The 20,101-nt window shown below is 44.9% G+C and overlaps 1 protein-coding gene across 4 annotated transcripts in view; it reads right to left on the bottom strand.

Annotated features, from left to right (window-relative positions):
• The window catches only part of NDUFAF3 (NADH:ubiquinone oxidoreductase complex assembly factor 3), a 69,238-nt gene that overhangs the window by 15,521 nt on the left and 33,616 nt on the right, over positions 1-20,101 (bottom strand). For all 4 annotated transcript variants that reach the window (XM_069643310.1, XM_069643308.1, XM_069643311.1 and 1 more), the window contains 2 exons: positions 5,718-5,784; positions 1,058-1,158 (listed from right to left, as the gene is read on the bottom strand). In XM_069643310.1, the coding sequence (XP_069499411.1) occupies positions 1,058-1,158; positions 5,718-5,784 (168 nt within the window). The remainder of the gene's footprint in view (positions 1-1,057; positions 1,159-5,717; positions 5,785-20,101) is intronic.

A 20,101-nucleotide genomic window follows, 5' to 3' on the forward strand; every position in this document is an offset into this window, starting at 1 on the left:
GAAAAAGGAGAGGGTGATCTATGCTTTCTCTTTTTTTTTTTTTATGACGAAGTGGAGTGTGTGCTCCTCAAGTGGGATTGTTTTTTCGACCTTATTTTATGAGGAGATGAATCCTTGAAGGAGTGGACAGGGATTTGGCGACAATCCTACCCAGTGACAGTTTAGCTTTTCTCTCTTTTAAGACTTTAGCTGTCATCGACTGACGGGATCGACAGTCGACTGTTTTTTGCTAGATGCGCAGGCACCAGATGCAAATTTTATGCAGGTCCGTGATGGACATTTTGAAGCCCGTCTTCGGAGTAGTACGAGTCGAAGACGAGGACATCTGAAAACATTTACGTGGAAAACTGAAGCGCGCCATGATTCTCAAAGCAATCGTGGAAAAACTGAACTGAAGCCAACAGGCGCTGCACGTGGTATTTGTACTCGACGATGACGTCAATCGAGATGGGAGCCCTCGAGGGACATTGGGTCGACCATCTCGACGCACAAGGCACTCTATCGAGAAGAAAAAAATAATAATCTGAAGCAGCTGAAGCTGGGAACGAAGATCTCATAAGAGGAGGAATACGTGCAAGGTCACAATCCATTCGACATGTGTGCATAAGATATCCAAGCTCTGGAAAAACACTGGCTCACAAAGCACCAGATTTTGGAGCGGAGTGGCACTAAAGCCTTAAAAAACAAGCACTTAGGATGGTGTTCACATGCCAGGTTGTGCAGTAGTTCACATGCAAGCAGACCAGAGCCTGTGATCACCGAAAATAATCATTTTGCTAATGAGTTTCACAATAGGTTTACGTTGGGTCCACAAATTCATGGCAAGGTGCACCTGCCACATTCATAAAACACCAAGTAGCACCTCTATTGTCCTTAATGACATGCATCCACATATAGAGAGAAGAGGGTACTTGGGGTCAGTGAGCATCCAAAGGAGAGAGCCCAATCATGCTTGCCTTCCAGCACCCACCCCTTTTCCACCCAATTCTCTTAACATCGTTAAAGCATTTACATAACACATTAAATCCCCTTTAAAGATGATTCTTGTAGTTCTCACCGTGTCCTGCACCTCCACGGCTACCCCTTTTTGTCTCATAAACTTCAGAATGGAGCTGTCCAGTCGCTGAACTCGGTCCCCTGTTCCGAGCACAATGATTTCTGAAAGGAGCCGAAGAGACCAACAGGGATCAAAGTAAGGATAAAGCAAAGTACTGACAACATCTTCCATTGGGGGGGGGTTTCTTGCTACACACAAAGAAGAGTCATGCAGCAAGTGTCCCCGCCCACCACTCCATCATGTACCAGTGAAAAACATTCAAGCAAGATGAACCGTACGTGCAAGTAACAATTATTTGGAGCACACCAACCGAATATTGGACCCAAACTCTAGTCAATTACGGATTAATGGCTCTTTCACCGGGACGATTGCATGCCCCCTTCGCACAGTCCAAGACATTTTGGCTTGAGGTCTCGGCTACTTATGGTCAAGGTTTCAGCTCTTTCAGCCAATGTCCAAGCTATTTCAGATTCAGGGTTTAAACGATGAACTGTCCAGTTTCAAAAAGTCACTTGGGCCAAGTTAGTGAGGAGAGAATGAGGAATTTTGTGGGCCAGGCGGGGGCCTCCACTCTGTGACTCAATCTTTGGTGGTGGTAAATGGGGTCCACTCTGTGCCGCAATCTTTGGTGGTGGTAAATGGGGTACCCATCAGATCTCTTGCAGCACCACCTTGGATGACATTAAGAGTTAGAAACCATCCAGACTAAAAGGAGACCTTAGGGGTAAAATGTGCCACCTATGATCTGGAAAGCGGTAACTAGCTATTGCACAAGACCCCTGAGCAGTGATGGGGAAGAAAGGTCTAGAGGGATAAGCACCAAGCAGTTAAACAGGTTGCTAGCAAGAGAATGGGATATTAACAGATTGCTTTGGACCCAGTGGCCATTCTACGCATAGAGCAAGAGTCTTAGCTCTGAGAGCGTCGGATGGACAAAACTCAGCATGGATTGGTGTTTCAGATGGAGAGGCTGAGGGGGCAGGTGGAGGAGGAGAGCAGGAGGCAAGTTGCCAGGAGCATCAGCTTGAACCAGAGTCAGATTAAAGTAGCTGGCTCTAATCAGGGAGCCACAGCATTAGAGAGGCCAAGCTAGTGCATGAGGCCTGCTGCAGACCTGAGACTGGCAGGGGCAAACAAGTAGTTCAAGAGGAGGTGGTGGTGCCCGTCAGGGCGCTATATCCCCTAAATTACTTGAGTCATGTTGCCTAAAAAATGATCTAGAAACATGCTGCTGCACTATAGGAACTACCTGCAACTGAGACACTTAGTGAACATTGACCTTAGTGTTAATACTAAAAGGAACTTTGATTTTTAGACTAGGGAGAGGACTTGGACTCGGGGCAATAGGTCCTTCTAAAATAGGTGATTCAGAGATTGGTTTTCCCCATCCTTAAATCTTTCATTAAAGAGTGCTTCCTATTTTTGTTGTGTAGTGAAATCCCAGGGTCACACAAGAGTGCACCTCACCCTACCCATCCCTTGAAGCCCAAGACCCGGTCAAAATTCCGGAACAGAAGGCTGGTGTAGTCTAGAAGGGTTGAAAAGGTCAACAGGAATCGGGTGTGTTTAGGCTGTCCTCTTACCCGGGCAAACTCAGCAAAACTGTGTATGGGGAAGCCTTTTGGGTGGTACATATTCTCTATATTGTGTACTGTTCTAAAGCTACTGCCCAGAAGGCATCTTCTTTCGCACATGTGCAACAACTTGCATAGTTATTGCAAAGACTTGTGAGAACTGCATTCCTCACATCAGAGTCGTCTGCCCCACCCTTGTGGAGAGTTCTGGTACAGCTAGTATTCGTACACTGCCGTTGGAGTGAAGCATTTCAGAGCAATGCTGCATTGTTAAGAATTCCGAACTGTGGAAAGCCTGCTGTTCAGCACAGAAAGGCTTAGTTTTAGCACATATGTCAGCCAGCAGAAACAGCTGTCTGTGGTCTAGCTGCACCACTTACTGGCAGACACAAGTGCTGTTTCATGGATACTGAATAACCTTTATTTGCTTTGCTATACTTTGTAAAAGACCCTTGTTCGTTGTAACAATCTGCTTTGTTATGAGTCATTGCTCCAATCCCTCCAGGTTTGAGAATGGACTGGGATGCAGCTCTGATGTCTGCAAGAAGTGGGCAAGTGTGGCATGAGGATTCCATGTTAATACCACCAGTTATGTAGTTTCTAGTGATTTATTTTCCTGTTATATCCATATTTTATTTTATTCCATCGCTTCTCTTTATTCAGTTCGGTGCTAGTAATCCCGCCTACGGGCGGTTTCAATCCTTAGATCGGTTCTCTATACATCCCCCATTTAAATCTATGCTGGTGGGAAACTTTATTCCATAACCTTCATGCAGCCACTTTTTCACTGCACATGACTTTGTCACGTTATAGAATTTTCTATTCAACTATTGGAACTTTTTAGTATGCATGTACTTTTAGTCCTTACTTATCCTTTCCCCTCTTTGCTATTTCCTAATTATGTGATGCACAATGTTTCTAATGTGAATTTTCATTAGGTTTGGCTATAATTCCCGTGCAGTTTTTTCTGTCACGTGTCCTTAATTTCATCAATGAATCCTTTCCTATATATAAGTCCCTTGGCGACCGCTTTTTAGCTTTGTCTTGGCACTTACCTCTTTAATCATTACTTTTATTGAGTTCCATATGAAGATATACACTTTCCGTTCATACCTCTCAGTGGGCCGTAAAACAGGATACACAGTGACGGTAGCTTTTTTCTATAGTGCTACGTTATCAACGTTCTGGATCACGTGACTTTGTCACATGATCTTTAACAGAGGATAAAAAAAGCGTCATTCTTTGGAAGACGCATAGCTAGTACGAGCCGTGGCGAACGTCAGTTTTCTTCTTACATTGTAGTGAGTTCTATGGACAGAAGACTTATTTCCGTGTCTTTTTATCCCATGAGTTAATATAAGCTGAGTTTATTTGTATTTTCCCTTTGTTCTGGGTTAACTTAGACTTGTTTTAAAATGCCCTCCGAATTGCATTAAGTTGGTTTGTCACATGAATAGACTGATTCTATGGCTTCTTTATCTTTTTCCTTTCCTCGTTAGATGTAGTGGTTAACTCGCTCTTACCCGTTCTGCATTGATATTTCACAGGTACCATACACAGTGAAAGTGGACTTATATGGGAATCTGTTTACCATTCAGTCGATGGTCCCAGTGGGACCCTACATCATTTAATAATTGGCTTAGTGACCGTGGCCCTAACCATTGGTAAGCATCACATTTAGCTATTATAATGTGTCTTTGGACTCCTTGAACCTTAGGTCAACTATGCAACATCATTTACTAATATATCTCCTCTTTCCCTTAACAGGTTATTGATCACATTTTTGGAATTAGCAAATATATACCCTAGCTACATTTGGACTTTTCATCCCACCAGACCTTTGATTTATCGCTGCTGTGAACTTAGCAGTTCTGCCTTTTGCCTTTTCGCTCATCAGGTATATTTTACTTTGGCATACCTTTATACTCTAGTGCCCGTTTGAGGCTTGATTATGTTCTTTCTTGGAGTCACATGTCTACATTTTTTTTGATCCTAACTAAACTATTGTAGTTATATAAATGTGGATTGTTGTGTTCATTATACTACTTCACAAATTAGGTTAAATTCTGTACATTGTATGCCTTGGATCTCTCCATCTCTGTGTATACTGTAAACATGACATTGAGTTTCTGATACTGATGGTTTCTTTAATGTATATAATTCCAGATCACTTTGCTCCTGAAGAAGGGGGTCCCCCCGAAACGCGTAGAGCCCTTCAGTACATCGCAAGAATATTGTTTTTGGCTATTTCTCTTTATTCTAAACATTTATTCATCTGTTTTCTCTAAGATTATTTTGCCTCACGATGGCCTTATTCAGGTGTTTGTATGTTTTCATATTCTAATGTTAACCAGAAGTGTTCTGGTCACCATTTTGTTAAAATTGTCTGCTTTGGCAAACATTTATTTATTTTCTTGAAGTAAAAAGTATAATTATACTTGACTGATTCTGTATCAGCTTTAATGGTGCGCAGGGGACGGGAGTGTCTTTAGATTTAGACACTATTTTCTGTTTCATGTTTTCCACAAGCCCCGTGTCAGGGCCTCTATTCCTCCCCAGCACCCGGAATAAATAAGTCTTTGGTTTACTAAATACCATTTTTCTTCAATTTGGAGTGCACCTATTGATCCTTCCATTAGTTATGTAGTTTCTAGTTCCCTGTCCTCTAAATTTGCCACACCTGGTCCTGCTTGGCTTGGGCAGAATTGAGTGTCTTTATTAGGTGTTCGACCACCACAACACCTGTGGTGTTTTGGAGCTTGTATGTCCCGATATACCCCTATGGTTTGAAGCAATAAGACAAGGTAGTTTCTCTGTGGGGCTGGGGGCACTGACATTGGGGTGACTGGTTATAGCAAAGTGCTTCCCCCCTAAACAAACATGTTGACTGAGGTTCATTTCGATTGCAATAAGTGTGGCACCAGAGGCTGAGATCGCTCCCCCACTGAAAACTTCACATCACCTTGCTCCCATTTTAACTTGGACGGCACTCGTTCATGTCTGTTCTACTTATTGTCGTGAGATATTTAGATTAATACTCCGATCACCCAATCAAAGTGAATACTTGTGTAAATATGTATACGCACCTATCTTGGGCTCAAGCATGTGAAACAGAGCCAGACTCTCATGGGAAATATCTTTATAGGAACCAACCTGCAGAGGGAAAGCAGTAGAATTTTTTTTAACATAGTGAAACAGTAAAACCACAAGTCGGTGTATAATGGAATTTACTTTCAAAGAACAAACGCTATACAAATTCAATAAAATAACAAAATACAAAAATACATTTTTATTAAAGAAAACCAGGTTTACATGTCATTATATCCGTACAGATTCTCAGATCCCTGCTTCACCCCAACACCCTCCCTACCTCCCCAACCAAACAAACATTAGTGATTCCTTGCACGTCCCTTCAGTGGGCCAAGTGTCTCTCTTCCTCGAATTGGTCTCCGCGGACGTAGCTTGCTCTCCCAGCCCTCAAGTTCTTGCCTGGCCTACTTTCCCTGCAAGATTTGCTCCTTTTTTTCCATTGATCTCGTCAAGCGATGCTTGCCCGCAGAGTTCCAATCACACTGATCCTATCCTCTTGCGTGGTTCCCTCCTTCCTTTCCCCCTCCCTCTTTCTCACCTTCTCCTGCCCTTGCTGTGGCGGTCCGGGATCCCACCCCGACCTAATGCACGTCCCATCCCCATTTTTGTATGGCCACGTCCCAGGCCACCCTGAATGTGATCATTTCATCGTTCACCATTGCCGTCAGCTTGTCCATTAGGTACATATCTCTAGGTTTCTTCAACCAATCATTCTTGTTTGGGACTGCTACACTCTTCCACTTCTGGGCCAATGCCACCCTACACGCCCTGAGCATTGTTTCCCACATTCTGGTGTACCTATAAGTATCTGAGTCTTTTGGTAGAATCCCCAATAACATTTGCAGGGGGTCGAGGGGGAGTCTCACACCCGTGATGTCAGGCATCCATCCAAGTAGGTCCCTCCAGTAAGTTTGGATTCGTGGGCAGTGCCACAACATATGTTCTCTAGAACCAACCCAGCCACACCCCCTCAGGCACAATGGGGATGACCCTGCAAACATCTGAGAAATCTTGAGGGGGAGGAGGGGTCTCTGGCCACCCTTGGAGTAATTTGAAATTATCTTCCATATCTGCAGTGAAGAGGTTTCTATGGAACACTGTTTAAAGCCCTGCCTGTTCTTCTAATCACTTATATTCATGACCTTGTAGAGTTTGGACACCATCCCTTTCCTTGTATAACACTTCTAGTGTTTTCTCAAACTGAGTAAATGGCCGCCTCAATTTCTCTCCCCACTTACGATCGGTCAGAATTCCTTTCAGTCACATGTACTCAAATACAGTATTCTTACCAACTCCCAAAACCTCTGTCACTGCCCCATAGTCTAAGAGTTCTCCCTCTGAGAACAGCTGTCTCACCCTCTCCAGCCCTCTTTCCGACCATATTTGAGTGTTGAGGAAGCCCCTGTCTCCCAATCCTATGTCAGGGCCCCAGACGGAGGTCATCCGGATGACCAAGTGGACAGGTTCTGCGTGTGTTTACCCTGCTCCCCTCCATAGGGACCAGAGTACCCCTAGTGTAGGATGATTCTGTAATCTGCTCTGTATCCCTTTATGCCGGGCCCATAGCAAGTCCCTCACTTTGGCCAGATGTGCCTCAAGGTATGTCCAATATGTCCCCAGGTCCTCCCGCATATGGTCCAGGATCCCTGTAAGTTGGGCTGCTTTGTCATATAGCTTGAAGACCGGGAGGACAAAGCCCCCCCCCCCTCCTCCCTGGGCAGGGAAAGGGTAGATCGCTTGGTCCTTGGGAGTTTTGTCCTGCCATACACATGTTTGCATGGAGGTTCAGAGCTCTTTAAAGACTGAATTGGTACCTTTGTAGGGAGGGCCATAAACTGGTATAAAAGCCTTGGAAGGATATTCATTTTTACCGCCGTCATGCGGCCATACCAAGATAATATCATGCTACCCCATCGGTTCAGGTCTGCTTTAATGACTGTCAAAAGAGGGTCGAAGTTAGCGGTTGCCAGTGACGCTAGGTCTCTGGTTAGTTGCACCCTTCAGGTATGTCATTGCAAGTTTTTCAACTTTGATCACTAGCAGTCGATTCACTGGGTCTAAGCCGGCTGCCCAAAGCGGCATCAGCATAGATTTAGACTTATTAATTCGTAGACCTGAGAAGGCCCCAAACTCGTCAATAAGCGAGAATAAAGCCAGGAGTGTGGCTGGAGCATTTACCAGATATGATCCGCAAACCATTTGACTTCCCACTTCCGAATACCCTTTATTCTCTGGTGGTTTCTTACCGCTATCACCGGGGGCTCCATAGTGAGAGTGAATAATAAGGGGGATAGTGGACACCCCTGTCTCGTACCGCTTGTTAGTCGGAGAGTGGCAGTCAGTTCCCCATTAACTTGTACTCTCTCAGTTGGTGCCCTGTACAACCCCCACCCCATTTACTCACGTTTTCCCCAAATCCCATTTTCTGTAAGAGGATGGCCATGTACCTCCATTCCACCCTATCGAAGGCCTTCTCCGAATCAAGTGAAAGCAGGCAGGCGTTTAGGTCGGTCTCTCACGCATAGTGCATCGGATTGATTGTCTTCCGGATGTTATCCGATCCCCGATGCCCCTTAATAAAGCCGCCCTGGTCACTGTGGACCAGGGTATGCATGACCCCTCCATCCTCTTTCCCAAAACCTTCGCCAGGATCTTGACATCTGTGTTCAGTAAGGAGATTGGGCGGTAGGATGAACACTCAGTTGGGTCCTTACCCTCTTTTGGGAGAACTACTATTATGGCCCCCATCATTGTCTCTGGCAGGATTTCTCCCTTAAGGACAGCATTAAAGACTCTTGCTAGGTATGGGGCTAAGGTGGACCGATACAGCTTAAAAAACTTCACGGAGAACCCATCCTCCCTCCATTGATTTAATTGCCTGGACAATTTCATCCTCCTACACCGGAGCCTCCAATTCCAAGGCTATGTCCCTAGCCAATCCGGGTACGGGGAGCCATGCTAGGAAATCCTCTATAAAGGTGTCATCTCAGTTGCTCATAATACTGCTAAGAGGTCCCCCCTCTATGCTCAAGGTATCATATCCTATTGCCCCTCATTGGTTCTTATGGCTCTAACCATTTCGCTTTTCTGGGTAAGCTGAGCCTTATAGTTTTGTAAAGCCAAGATCTGATCTGGGGAGATGGAGCTTACGGGAGTCTGCCCCGGTTGAATTTTAGAATTGTTTCCATGCAGGGCCTCTTCTTGGCTTTCCTGTCCCCTCTTTTTTTGTGACCCTATTATTATTAGGGTGCCCCGAATTGTGGCTTTGAATGCGTCCCATAGGGTGTGAGGTCCCACCATTCCGTTGTGCTTCAGCTCAAAGTATTGTATACTGTCTAGTACCTTTTGGGCCATTTCCCTATCCATAGAAGAGGGCATCGTTACATTTCCATCTCCCCTTCCGATGGAGTTCCCATACCCATCTCAATGTGACCCACACCAGATCATGGTCCGACTACGGGACAGGGTCTACCCAAGGTTCTTTTATATAACCAGATAGGGAGCTCTCCACTAAGATGTGATCGATCCTCGAGAATGGTTTGTGGACTTTCGAATAATACGTGATGGGGGCATCTCCCGGGAATGTGCTGGTCAGCGTATCTACTAAGCCCAGCTCTGAATTGATCTTGCGGAAGTTCTGTGATGTGGTTTCATCTAATGATGGAGCTTTCTGCACCATTATTCTTTACCTATCTCGGGCGGGGTCCAGGACCATGTTGAAATCTCCCACTATAAGGATACCACCCACAAACAATCTCAATATATTTATTTATTTGCATTTTTAAAGCGCACAGCTGCCCTCGGGCATCGTGGCGCTGTTACAAGAAAGTTTTACTTGGCATGGTGAATATAACGAGCACAGAAATGGAGACATGGTTACAGGCATGGCTACAGTTCCGAGGTTACATGGGAACAGTGAGCAAGGTACAGTTGTAATTTACATACATTGTTGCATGCAGTAGTAGTATAAGTGAGATTCACTTAAATAGGGTGGTTTTCAGGGCTTTTCTGAAAGCTATGAGGGATGTTTCAGCTCTTAGTTCAGGCGGTAGGATTTCCAGGCTTTTGGCGCTAGGACTTCGAAACTCGAGCCGCCAGCTTTAACTCTAGTGAAGCTGGGGATTGCGAGTTGGTTAGCGTACAAGTCCCTTTTGGGTCTGAGTGACTGGACTGTTTGTAGCTGTTCAGTAAGGTAGCTAGGGGCAGATTGGGATATGCATCTGTGGGTAATGGTGAGAGTCTTGAACTGAATGCGCTGTTTGACTGGGAGCCAGTGGGCATTTTGTCTTGCTAGGGAGATGTGTTCCCTCTTTGGAATATTGAGGGCTCCTCTCAAAGTGTTGTTCTGTGCGATCTGAAGTCTATTAATGTTTTTGGCAGAGGTGCCTAATAGGAGGACGTTGCAGTAGTCCAGTTTAGCGCCTATGGTGGACCTGGCGATGTTGAGGCTGTTTGTAGTGGACAAGTGGGGCTTTACTGCGTTGATTATTTTGGTTGTTAGGGCTGCTGAGGAGGAGATGTAACTGACATGTCTGTCCGTGGACAGGGTAGAATCTAGGTATACTCCCAGTGTTTTTACAGCAGAGGAGACGGAGATTACCGAGTTCACACTTAAGAAGGTGCTGTATTTGCGGTCTAGTTTGCTGAGGTTTTCTTTGGGGCCCACCAGTAAGATCTCTGTCTTGTCTCCATTGAGACAGAGGCCATTGGCTGCCATCCATGCCTGGATGATGGCATAAGTGTTTTGTAAGGTTTTTAGGTCTTGCTCGTAGTCACCAGTTAGTGGGAGAAGGATTTGAGTATCGTCGGCATAATTGGTGAACGTTATGCCAAATTCTTCTAGGTCATTGAATAATGGGAGTGTGAATAAGTTGTATAGTGTGGAGGAGGTTCAGGACCCTTGTGGTACTCCACAATTGATAGGGGAGGGAGTGGCTGACGCTAGGTCTGAGTAGACCCTCATAGCTCTGCCCTCCAGGAAGGATGAGATCCATGTTGTGGCTTCAAGAAGTGATCTGTATTGGTGAGGTGTGTCCTTATGGTCGACTAGGTTGAACGCAGCCGACAGGTCAAGGAGTAAGAGGATGGCACATTTGCCTTTATCCATATTTTTTAGGAGTTGGTTCTTGAGGTCGAGAAGCGCTGACTCTGTGCCATGGCGTGGGCGAAAACCAGACTGTGTCTTGCCTAGGATGTTGTGAGATTCAAGGTAGGCTTGTATCTGTAGATAAGCGGCCTTACCCAGGATTTTCAGCAAGAATGGGACTGTTGTAATGGGTCTGTAGTTGTTGGGTGAGTCTGGGTCTAGAGTGGGCATTTTTAGTAGTGGGCGAACCCAGGCTTCCTTGAGGGAGGAGGGTACTGAGCCAGTGGCGAATGAGGCATTAATGAAGGTAGCAATGAAGTGGGCTAGGGGCTCAGCGCAGTCTTTGATTAGGTTTGCTGGACAGATGTCCCCCTTGCAAAGTGAGGATTTTATTTGTTTCATGATGCGTAGGACCACCGGAGCGGTTACCTTTCTAAAGGTAAATGGCGGTGGAGGATTGCTGTTCTGTTGGATAGGGTGTTTAGGGCTGGGGGCAATCCACGTTTTGTGAGGAGACTTGGGTAGACCATCAAGGTTGGCTTTGATTTTCTTTTGGAGTAGGTCTATTTTGTCAAGCATAGCCTTCTGGATGGCATGACACCATTTCTCGTCTTTGACTGTTTGATGATTGGATGCGGGCTGTATGACTAGTTCACTGAAGATAGCGAATAGTTCTTTTGAGTGTGATTGGGCATTGTCGATTCTAGTGTTGTACGAGTCAGCTTTAGCTTTGGCTATGGCGTTTTTGTATTGTTTAACAATAGTTGGGTATGAGTTGCGTAGTGGGGTGGAGGGGCAGGATTGCCATTTTTTGAGTGCTTGTCTTTTGAGTGTTTTTAGGTCACATAGGTTTTGGTTGAACCATGAGTTGGCGTGGAAGAGTTTCTTTTGCTTTTTTTGTCTCTAATGGGGCAATTGTGTCGATCTCTTTAATGGTGGTGTCATAAAGTTCGACTAGTTCTTCAGGGTTGTTGGACGTGGCTGATGCTAATGTTGAGACTTCTAGGAGAGGACACATTCTCTCTTTGGTGAGTAGCTTTTTTGATCTGGCTGGGGCAGCTGGCATAGGAAGGTTTTGATGAATAGCTGCCTTTGTCGGGATGTAGAAGTGGATGAGGTGGTGGTCGGTCCATGGTTGTGGCATGTTTGAACTGATGTCTACCATGCAGTTGTGGTCGACTAGTCAATCCAGTATGCGGCCTTTAGTGCGAGTGGCAGAGTCAACTCTCTGGATGAATTGTAGGTCTAGAAGGGCTTTAGCAAAGGTTTTACTGTGTTTATCTTTTGTGTCATTGAATCCGAGGTTCAGGTCGCCTAGGAGTATGGCTTTAGTATTAGGCTTGAGGTTGTTACCTAAGAGGTGTAAGATATCGGCTTGGAAGTTCAGGAGTGGGCCAGGTGGCCGGTAGATGAGGTGCATTGTCATGGTGTCATTGGGAGATAAGGAGATTTGTACTGATAGGGCATCGAAGTTCTCAGATGTGATGGGTTTAATTTGTCTAGCCTTCAGTGTTTATTTGACTATTAGGGCCACACCTCTGCCTTTGTGTGTTGGTCTATCTTGACGGAGGATGATGTACCTAAGGGGGAGAGACTGGCATATGGCTGGTCCAGAAGCTTCATGCAGCCAAGTTTCTGTAATGGCTAGAGCGTCTAGCTCGAGGTCAGAGATTAGGTTGTGTATTTCTGTGGCGTGTGCTTATAGGGATCTAGCGTTAATGAGAGCCTGTTGGATTTGGGAGGGTTCTTGTGTGTTCGGTTTGGCGGAGTTAGTGTGGTGTTTGGTGGTGTTGGTATGGCGTTTGGTGGCGGGGTGTTGGGGTATAGGAATAGGAGTGATAGAGGGTGTGGGGAGTGACTGCAGTGTGAGTTTGTGAGTCTTGGTGTGAACTGTGGAGGTGCAGACTCCTAGTCTAGCGTTTGTGCACTGGTAACATGTGGGATGTGCTTCCGGCAGTGGATTTCAGGTTGGGGACAGTGTTAGTGGGTGGGGATTGGTGGCTGTGGCGCTCATAAGTGAGTAAAGCTGGTAGGAATGCAGTAGGGCGAATGGAGTCAGAGCATGGAGGCCTGTTGGGGTGGACGAGGCCATGTTAAGTATGGTAAGTGTTGCCTGGGGTATGGGAGATGGGTATATGTGCGTACAAAATAGGCAGATTCGACTTTAAGCTAAGAGCATACAAATAGGCAGATTCGACTTTAGGCTAAGAGCATACAAATCGGCAGATTCGACTTTAGGATAGGTGCATACAAATAGGCAGATTCGACTTTAGGCTAGGTGCATACAAGTAGGCAGATTCGACTTTAGGCTAAGAGTATACAAATAGACAGATTCGACTTTAGGCTAGGTGCATAGGCTGGTATATGCATATTGACATGGGGCTAGGCGGCTATGTGCCAGAAGTAGGCGGTGCGCATAGTCGGTGGGGAGTGTGCACAGAAGTAGAAGGACTGGCTATCTTGCGGTAAGCTTATAGTTATAGGATCAGGTGTGGCTACAAGGGGGAGGATTCAGTACAATGTGTGAGGCGCAACGAGGAGTAACAGAGTGGCTAATGTCAGTGTTCATTTAACAGCTTACCAGTTAGCGGAGCGCAGTATGCTTACGGGTGGCTGTGGGCACCGGGCAGGTCCTGACATGGCGTGTATTCCACTGGAATATCCCTAGTCTTCTCCCAAAAGGGAACTTGACCCTCGTTCGGACCATAGATCACTCCTAACAGGAGGGGAGTCCCTTGCAAATCACCTCTGATGAACAGATATCAGCCTCCTGGGTCCCTAATTGTTGCCTCCGTCCTAAAGATAAGATCATTGGCCAGAATGATCGCTACTCCTTTCTTTTTGATCTGGTGCGAAGCATGATGTACCTCCCCTATCACGCCTCCCCGGATGGTCGGCTCCTTCCCCTCACCTAATGTGAACCCCGCGAGGAGTCAAGGGTGCGCTGTTGTCAGCTGTTCGGCTGGAGGCTCAATCTGGTGACCTGCTGGTGCTTTTGTTACCTGTGAAATTGGTGCATCTGTGAAATCATCTCTAAATCCTTCGACCCGCTCCATTCGCGTAAGTCTAGCAGCATAACACCTGGAGCTGCTAGCAGTTTGACGCGAGCGGGCCCTGTGACTGCCTGACCACGTGACATCGGTCACGTGACTTTTGAGACACACCCCCAGGAAGTGACACACAAATACAGTGCAGCACGACCCTTGCGGCGTGAAGCCCGCGAGGAGTCAAGGGCGCGCTGTTGTCGGCGGTTTGCGGCTGGTAGCGGTGGTAAGTACTCTCTGAAGAGTAAGAACTCTTCCACTTGATTCGATTCACATTGGGGCCTGATACAAACAATGGAAAGCCAAAAACCAAGAACCAGGCTACAAGGGAAGTTAGAAGAATCCCCTGCATATATATCCAAAATCATTGTCCCTCAGACGACATTTGAGGCACTTACTCTTAATGAGCGTAAGGACCAAAAAGAGTCTCCCTTGCACCAGGTGGAAATGAACCATTCGATGCCACCAAACTATGACTCTGAGATTCTAGATCTTGATGTCCCGATAACAAATGGTAGCCAAAGAGTCTTACGAGTGGTGCAGAGCAATGTGAGAGCTCAACCAGATCAACCAGGAGATCTAAAGAGGACGAAACAAGGTGAACAAGAACCCTTTGTTACACCGTCGCAGCAAGAACGAGCTAAAGCGGCGAAATTACATTGGCAATCTACTTACTCATCAGTACAAAACCATAAGAGTGATCAAAGCAAAACAGCATCACACAGAACTGCTAGACTTTCACTCGATATCACTGAAATTGAGGCCATAAGGGAGTCTCAAGAAAAACGAAATGAACCTTTTGCTGGGGTAAATACCCCGAAGCATCTAAAAAACATCAAGACTTCAACACCAATTATGCGCCCAAGATCGAGCTCAATTGGTGACAAAAAGACATTTCACTTGACTGAAGTGATAGATAAGCCCAGGATGGAAGAACCGTATGCCTCCCCGGAAAAGGTTCAACTGGAACAGCAAGAACATGTATCCGAAACCCAACAAAGAATCCCAACAACAATGCTATATTTGCAAAATACATTGGTTGCAGTCCTGTCAACTACAATGATACCGTTTTTGAAGATTCAAGAATATATGGTTGACGCTACTAAAGACCAGGCAACGCTGCTGGCTATGATAACGACGAAACAAACATATGTGGAAACATTTATAAATACCATTCAAGATCGTCTAAATCAAGAAGCCGAAATATCCAGACTATGGCAATCTCGTTTGGCAGAACTCGCAAGAGTCGACCGGGTAGATAAACAGAACCTCTTGGAGACTGTATCAAACCTAACCAAAAAATTGATGAAGAGAAAACGAAAAAACAGCCGTATTTGTTGGAACACAAACAATCCGCAACATGCCATACACAAACGGAATCAAGAGATAAAATAGTAGATAAAGCAGATCAAAATGCTCAACATGAGACCCAATTGATCCCGATGGTCCCAACGAACTTGATTACATCCACACACCCAGTCAATACCGAACCGTTGGTGTGTACCCAGTTTGATATATTTGATCTTACAAAAACGTAGAATTGTAGGACAAGAGCCGACAATTAGACCTAAAGGCAAAAACACAACTAAAAGAAATCAAAATGGATCCTGTGCATTTTTGAGGAAAATAAATTTAATACACAAAGTATTACCAGAGGACGCTAAGAAAAATAACAAGCAGCCGACGCTTAATCAAAAAGATATTCAACAAAAAACTAAAGAAGCTAAAAAGATGATAACACACACACAGAATACCAATGTTGATGACAATGTAATAATCGACCCATTGGATGCACTTCTGGAGATAATTAATAAAGATACTCCTGTCCAACTGGAAAATCTCACTCCTATAATCTATCAACAGCTGACGATATGAGCGATTATAATTTCATATCAATCAACTCTCAAGATAACACCTTGATATTGGTTGATGAATATCATGACACGGCAACCAAACAAACGTTAATGGAATCTCACGAAGAAGAGGCAGTGGACCTCGATTTGAAATGCTCAATAATTTCAAATGATGAAACGTGGTTAGAAAGTGAGATGCTTCCTGAAGCTAGTATCCTTAAAAGTTTGGTTCCCCAACCCAGTCCAATTTTAATTAGACCTAAATTTCAAAATCCAAACGACACAACAGCTGCCTATAAAATAGCTTTATATCCAATGACAGAGAATACAGAAGATCCGGTAATAATGAATAGAGCAAACATTTTACGCCTGTTTAAAGCTATTCCACAACTGGAGAAAATAAAAATCGGATGATTTGGACCTAGTACTTTTTCCAAATAAGCAAGACATGGAAGAGGTCCAAATGGATTTTTTCAAGCAGGATATATTCCAAAAAGTTCTAGCCACGCACTATCAGTTTGAGAAACTTGGTTTCGGCGTAGAGGAAATCTTTGTCACAAGGGCGGCAGCAGAAAAAAAGGCAAAAAACATGGCTCCCTTTAAATACTATAAAACAACCGACAAGGAGGAACGACCACAGGGACAAAGGCTTCTCAAAATTATAATAATGCAAGACCAAGGAGGCACGCGGAGGATGATTTGTTGCAGCACCCCATATGGCGTGACTATCAAGAGTCCCCACACATGAAACCAAATTCAACGTCCCAACAAACTGGTAACAAAACCTATTTATAACAATCAAATAGGAATGTAGCCCAAAAGCAATCAATAGCACTGGGATCGTGGAACACAAGAGGAAATAAACACCTCCTAGAAAAACACTCAAATGTCCTGCTGAATTTAGATATCTTATGTTTGCAAGAAACATGGATAAAGGATGAGGTAATTTGCGATGGATTTAGTACCTTAATCAATCCGGCGATTGTAGCCCATTTGGGTAGACCAGCATCAGGTATGTTGATTCTAACAAAAATAGTTCCCACATGGACAATCTTAACAAGCAAAAATATTCATCCGTGGGCCCAATATGTAACTATTGAAATTTCGTCAGACAACAAGGACGTTTCACCTGCTGTCAGGGACAACTATGCGATATCCATATTTAATATATACTGGAACCCAAAGGTAATGTCGGAGACGAGATTCATTGATTCGATATTTGATGAAATTGACAATCTGGCCATTACTAACAGTGAAATGGACTTCGTTATAGCAGGAGACCTTAACTTTCATTTATTCGATAAAAAAGGAGGAAAGCTAGAGTCCACCGTACTCTCAACTAGATTAGCAAAATGGATGAGAGAAGCGAACCAGAGGAACCTCTTCTTAAGTACCCAACCAACACATATTGAAGGTACACCTTTACCAACTTGGGTAAGTGAAACTTCCAACTCAATCATTGATTTCATATTTACTTCGGAAAGAATCAATAGATTAATTTTTTCAACAACCAACTTGTCTCAGCAGGATAGCGATCACCATTTAATACAGATAGAATAGACCACTCAAATAAGAACCGAAGAAATGCCTAATAATCCCAGACCTGGAGCTAACAAATGGGATGAATAGACTCAGAATAAAACCGACCCATATGGTGGAAATAATCGCAACCTTTGAAGATGCACCAATACAAGATAACATAAAAATGGAATACGGTTGGATACTAGAAAAATATCAACAGAAGGGTGAAAAGAAGATCCAAAAACAAATACACTCCCACTACTTCAATATTGAAATTCAAACAAAAAAGAAACAACACTACAAAGTCCTACGAAAACTGCGGAAAAGCAGGGGACCTAATTTTGAAATTGAAATAAAAAAAGCAAAGAACAAGTACTCTAACGAAATAAAAGCAATCAAAGCTTCATTAAAACAGAATGATGCAGAAGCAATCTTGAGAGCTCTTAAAGAAAAAAATACGCGAAATTTATGGTCAATGTTAAACATGTCATCCGCTAATCAAAACATGATCCAAGAAGTTGATGCAAGTAGATGGGTGAAGCACTACTCAACATTATATCATAATATGGAACAGACAAGTATGAAGTGTTTAGCATCTGATGACGAGCCTTGGGACCTTAAATGGGAGAATGAAGACATTATTAATACCATCAATTGTCTCAAATCCTCTAGAAACTGATGGATTAGCAAATAGCGATCTAAAAAAATCCCCAGTCCAGTAGGCCAAGTTCATGAGCCACTTATTAAGATTAATTGCTAAAACAAAAAAGATACCTCACACCTGGACGACAGCGGTCTTGATACCAATCTTGAAAACTGGAGATAGAAAAGATCCTGCTAATTACAGACCGATAGCTTTACTGGACCCTTTGGGAAAACTATTTGCTGCTTTCCTTCAAACAAAGCTGACTCAATGGGCAAGAGATAACAAAAAAGGTATAAGACAAACGGGATTTGTAAAACAAATAGGCACCAATGTCGAATGAAATAAAAGCGAAAATGACAGCGGAAGATATCACAGACGAATTGTTACTTAATAGACCACAATACGCAAAATGCAAATTACAAATGAATGATTGGCTAAGAACAATAGAAGCACAGAAAACTTTCAAACAACCCCTACACTCAGAAACAGGAGGTGAGGGCACTTAACCAATTACCTAAATACTTAGTACAATTCCCCAGTGGCAGTATTCGTGACTTGTTTTTGCGTTTTCGATTGAATATTCTGCCGACCTGTGAATATCAGGCGCTGATAGGCAAAACAAACAACAAATTGGACGCCTGTCGCTTTTGCAAGTTAATCCGACCAGAAACCCTGTTCCATGTGATTATGGCATGCCCGGCCTTGAAGGAGAAAAGAGACTTATATAAAGACTTTTTCAAAATTTCAGGCAAACAAGCAACTACACAGGAAAGATGGGCGGAACTCCTCGAAGGAAGCAATCAACGATTGATATTTACCGTCATCAAATTTTGGTCAGACATTACTAATGGAAATATAGTTGATTAAGTTGAAGGTTCCTTTCTGTTTTATTGATTACGTGCAGACAAATGAAAAGTTTGTTAATTCAAACAAAACATTTTAATAAAAAAAATAAAAAATAATAAAAAAGTTTCCTGGAGGAAGAGCAGATCTAATTTGGCTTGTCTGAATTCTCTGACCAATGGGATCTCTTTGTAGATGAGCTAACTCCCCTGGCATTTAGTGAGCCTATCTCCAAGGCGGGTCTTTTATTTTGCCAATTGGCCAGCTCTCCATGGGTATTTAACTGCTTCTTCACCCTGGGGCTCCTGTCTCCTGTCCTTATCCCAGAATTCCGGGCAGAGGTGAGGAGCACCTGGGCCCTGTGTGGGGCCAATCCATACCTGCGGGCCCCAATGGATGTAGGGGAAACTTAGTTTCCCTGCGGTCAGGGGGTAGTTTGTTATCCGGACGGGGGCTGGCGATCCTAGATTATAATCATTCCCCTGGGTCCGCAGTGGGGGTTGGCCCTGGTCTGCTCCCCATGGGTTCCTGTACTCTGAGGCTCCCTCCTGCCACCCTGGCCCTGCTCACTGTGTGTGCTGTTCTCCCGATGAGCTGGAGGGCTGCACAGTCTCTCTGCAGCTGCCGTTTGTCCCCCTGGTATTACATTAAAGGACAGTGAACCTGAATATAGATGGGGTGTGGAGCTGGCTGCTCCTGCAGAGCTCTGGCTGGGCCTGGCCCAGAGTATCTCCCCTGAAGCTCTGGCAGCGAAGTCTGATGCCTCTCAGTAAGGAAGTCTAGCTGAAGTTCACGTGAGTAAAATAGAGAGGATTTGCCATACGATCACAGAAGGGTGGTGCCGGTTGGCACTACTCTTATAATGCGTAGGGAAGTGAATCAATTATGTACAGTGTTCTAGAGTGACAATACTGGTGTCTCCACCCACCCCACGCTGGCCGGTGGATGCTCCCTAAGTCTTTCGCTGTGGCCCCAGTGACCCTCGAATGGGCCTCTGTTAGGTTTCCCTCCGCCCGGGGTCCTCAATTGCACTTGATGTAAAAGTCCTTACCGCTGCTGACAAGGGGAGGGGCCCCGAGCGGTGTCCCGCAGCCTGGCTGCTCCATCAAACACGGTGAGGCCTGCGGGGGGGGTGTGGGGGAGCACAGTGGACGCCTCTGAGGCCCTCTGTGTCCGGGTGGAGATGGCAGTCCAGTCCCCGATCCCAGCCGGCCTCCAAAGCTGCGTGGAGTTCCGTCTCCCTTCCTTCCTTCCTTCCTTCCTTCCTTCCTTCCTTGCTGGTGGAGGTCAGGGGCACCTTGCACTGTGCTTGCCGATGTTGCAGTCTTGCCCCCAGGGACCCTGAGCCTCCCAGCGGCCCAGAGGTCCCCAGGTAGCAGGGTCTCAG

Source organism: Ambystoma mexicanum, chromosome 2p, assembly GCF_040938575.1.
Source record: "Ambystoma mexicanum isolate Mex_15411 chromosome 2p, UKY_AmexF1_1, whole genome shotgun sequence".
Lineage (NCBI taxonomy): Eukaryota > Metazoa > Chordata > Amphibia > Caudata > Ambystomatidae > Ambystoma > Ambystoma mexicanum.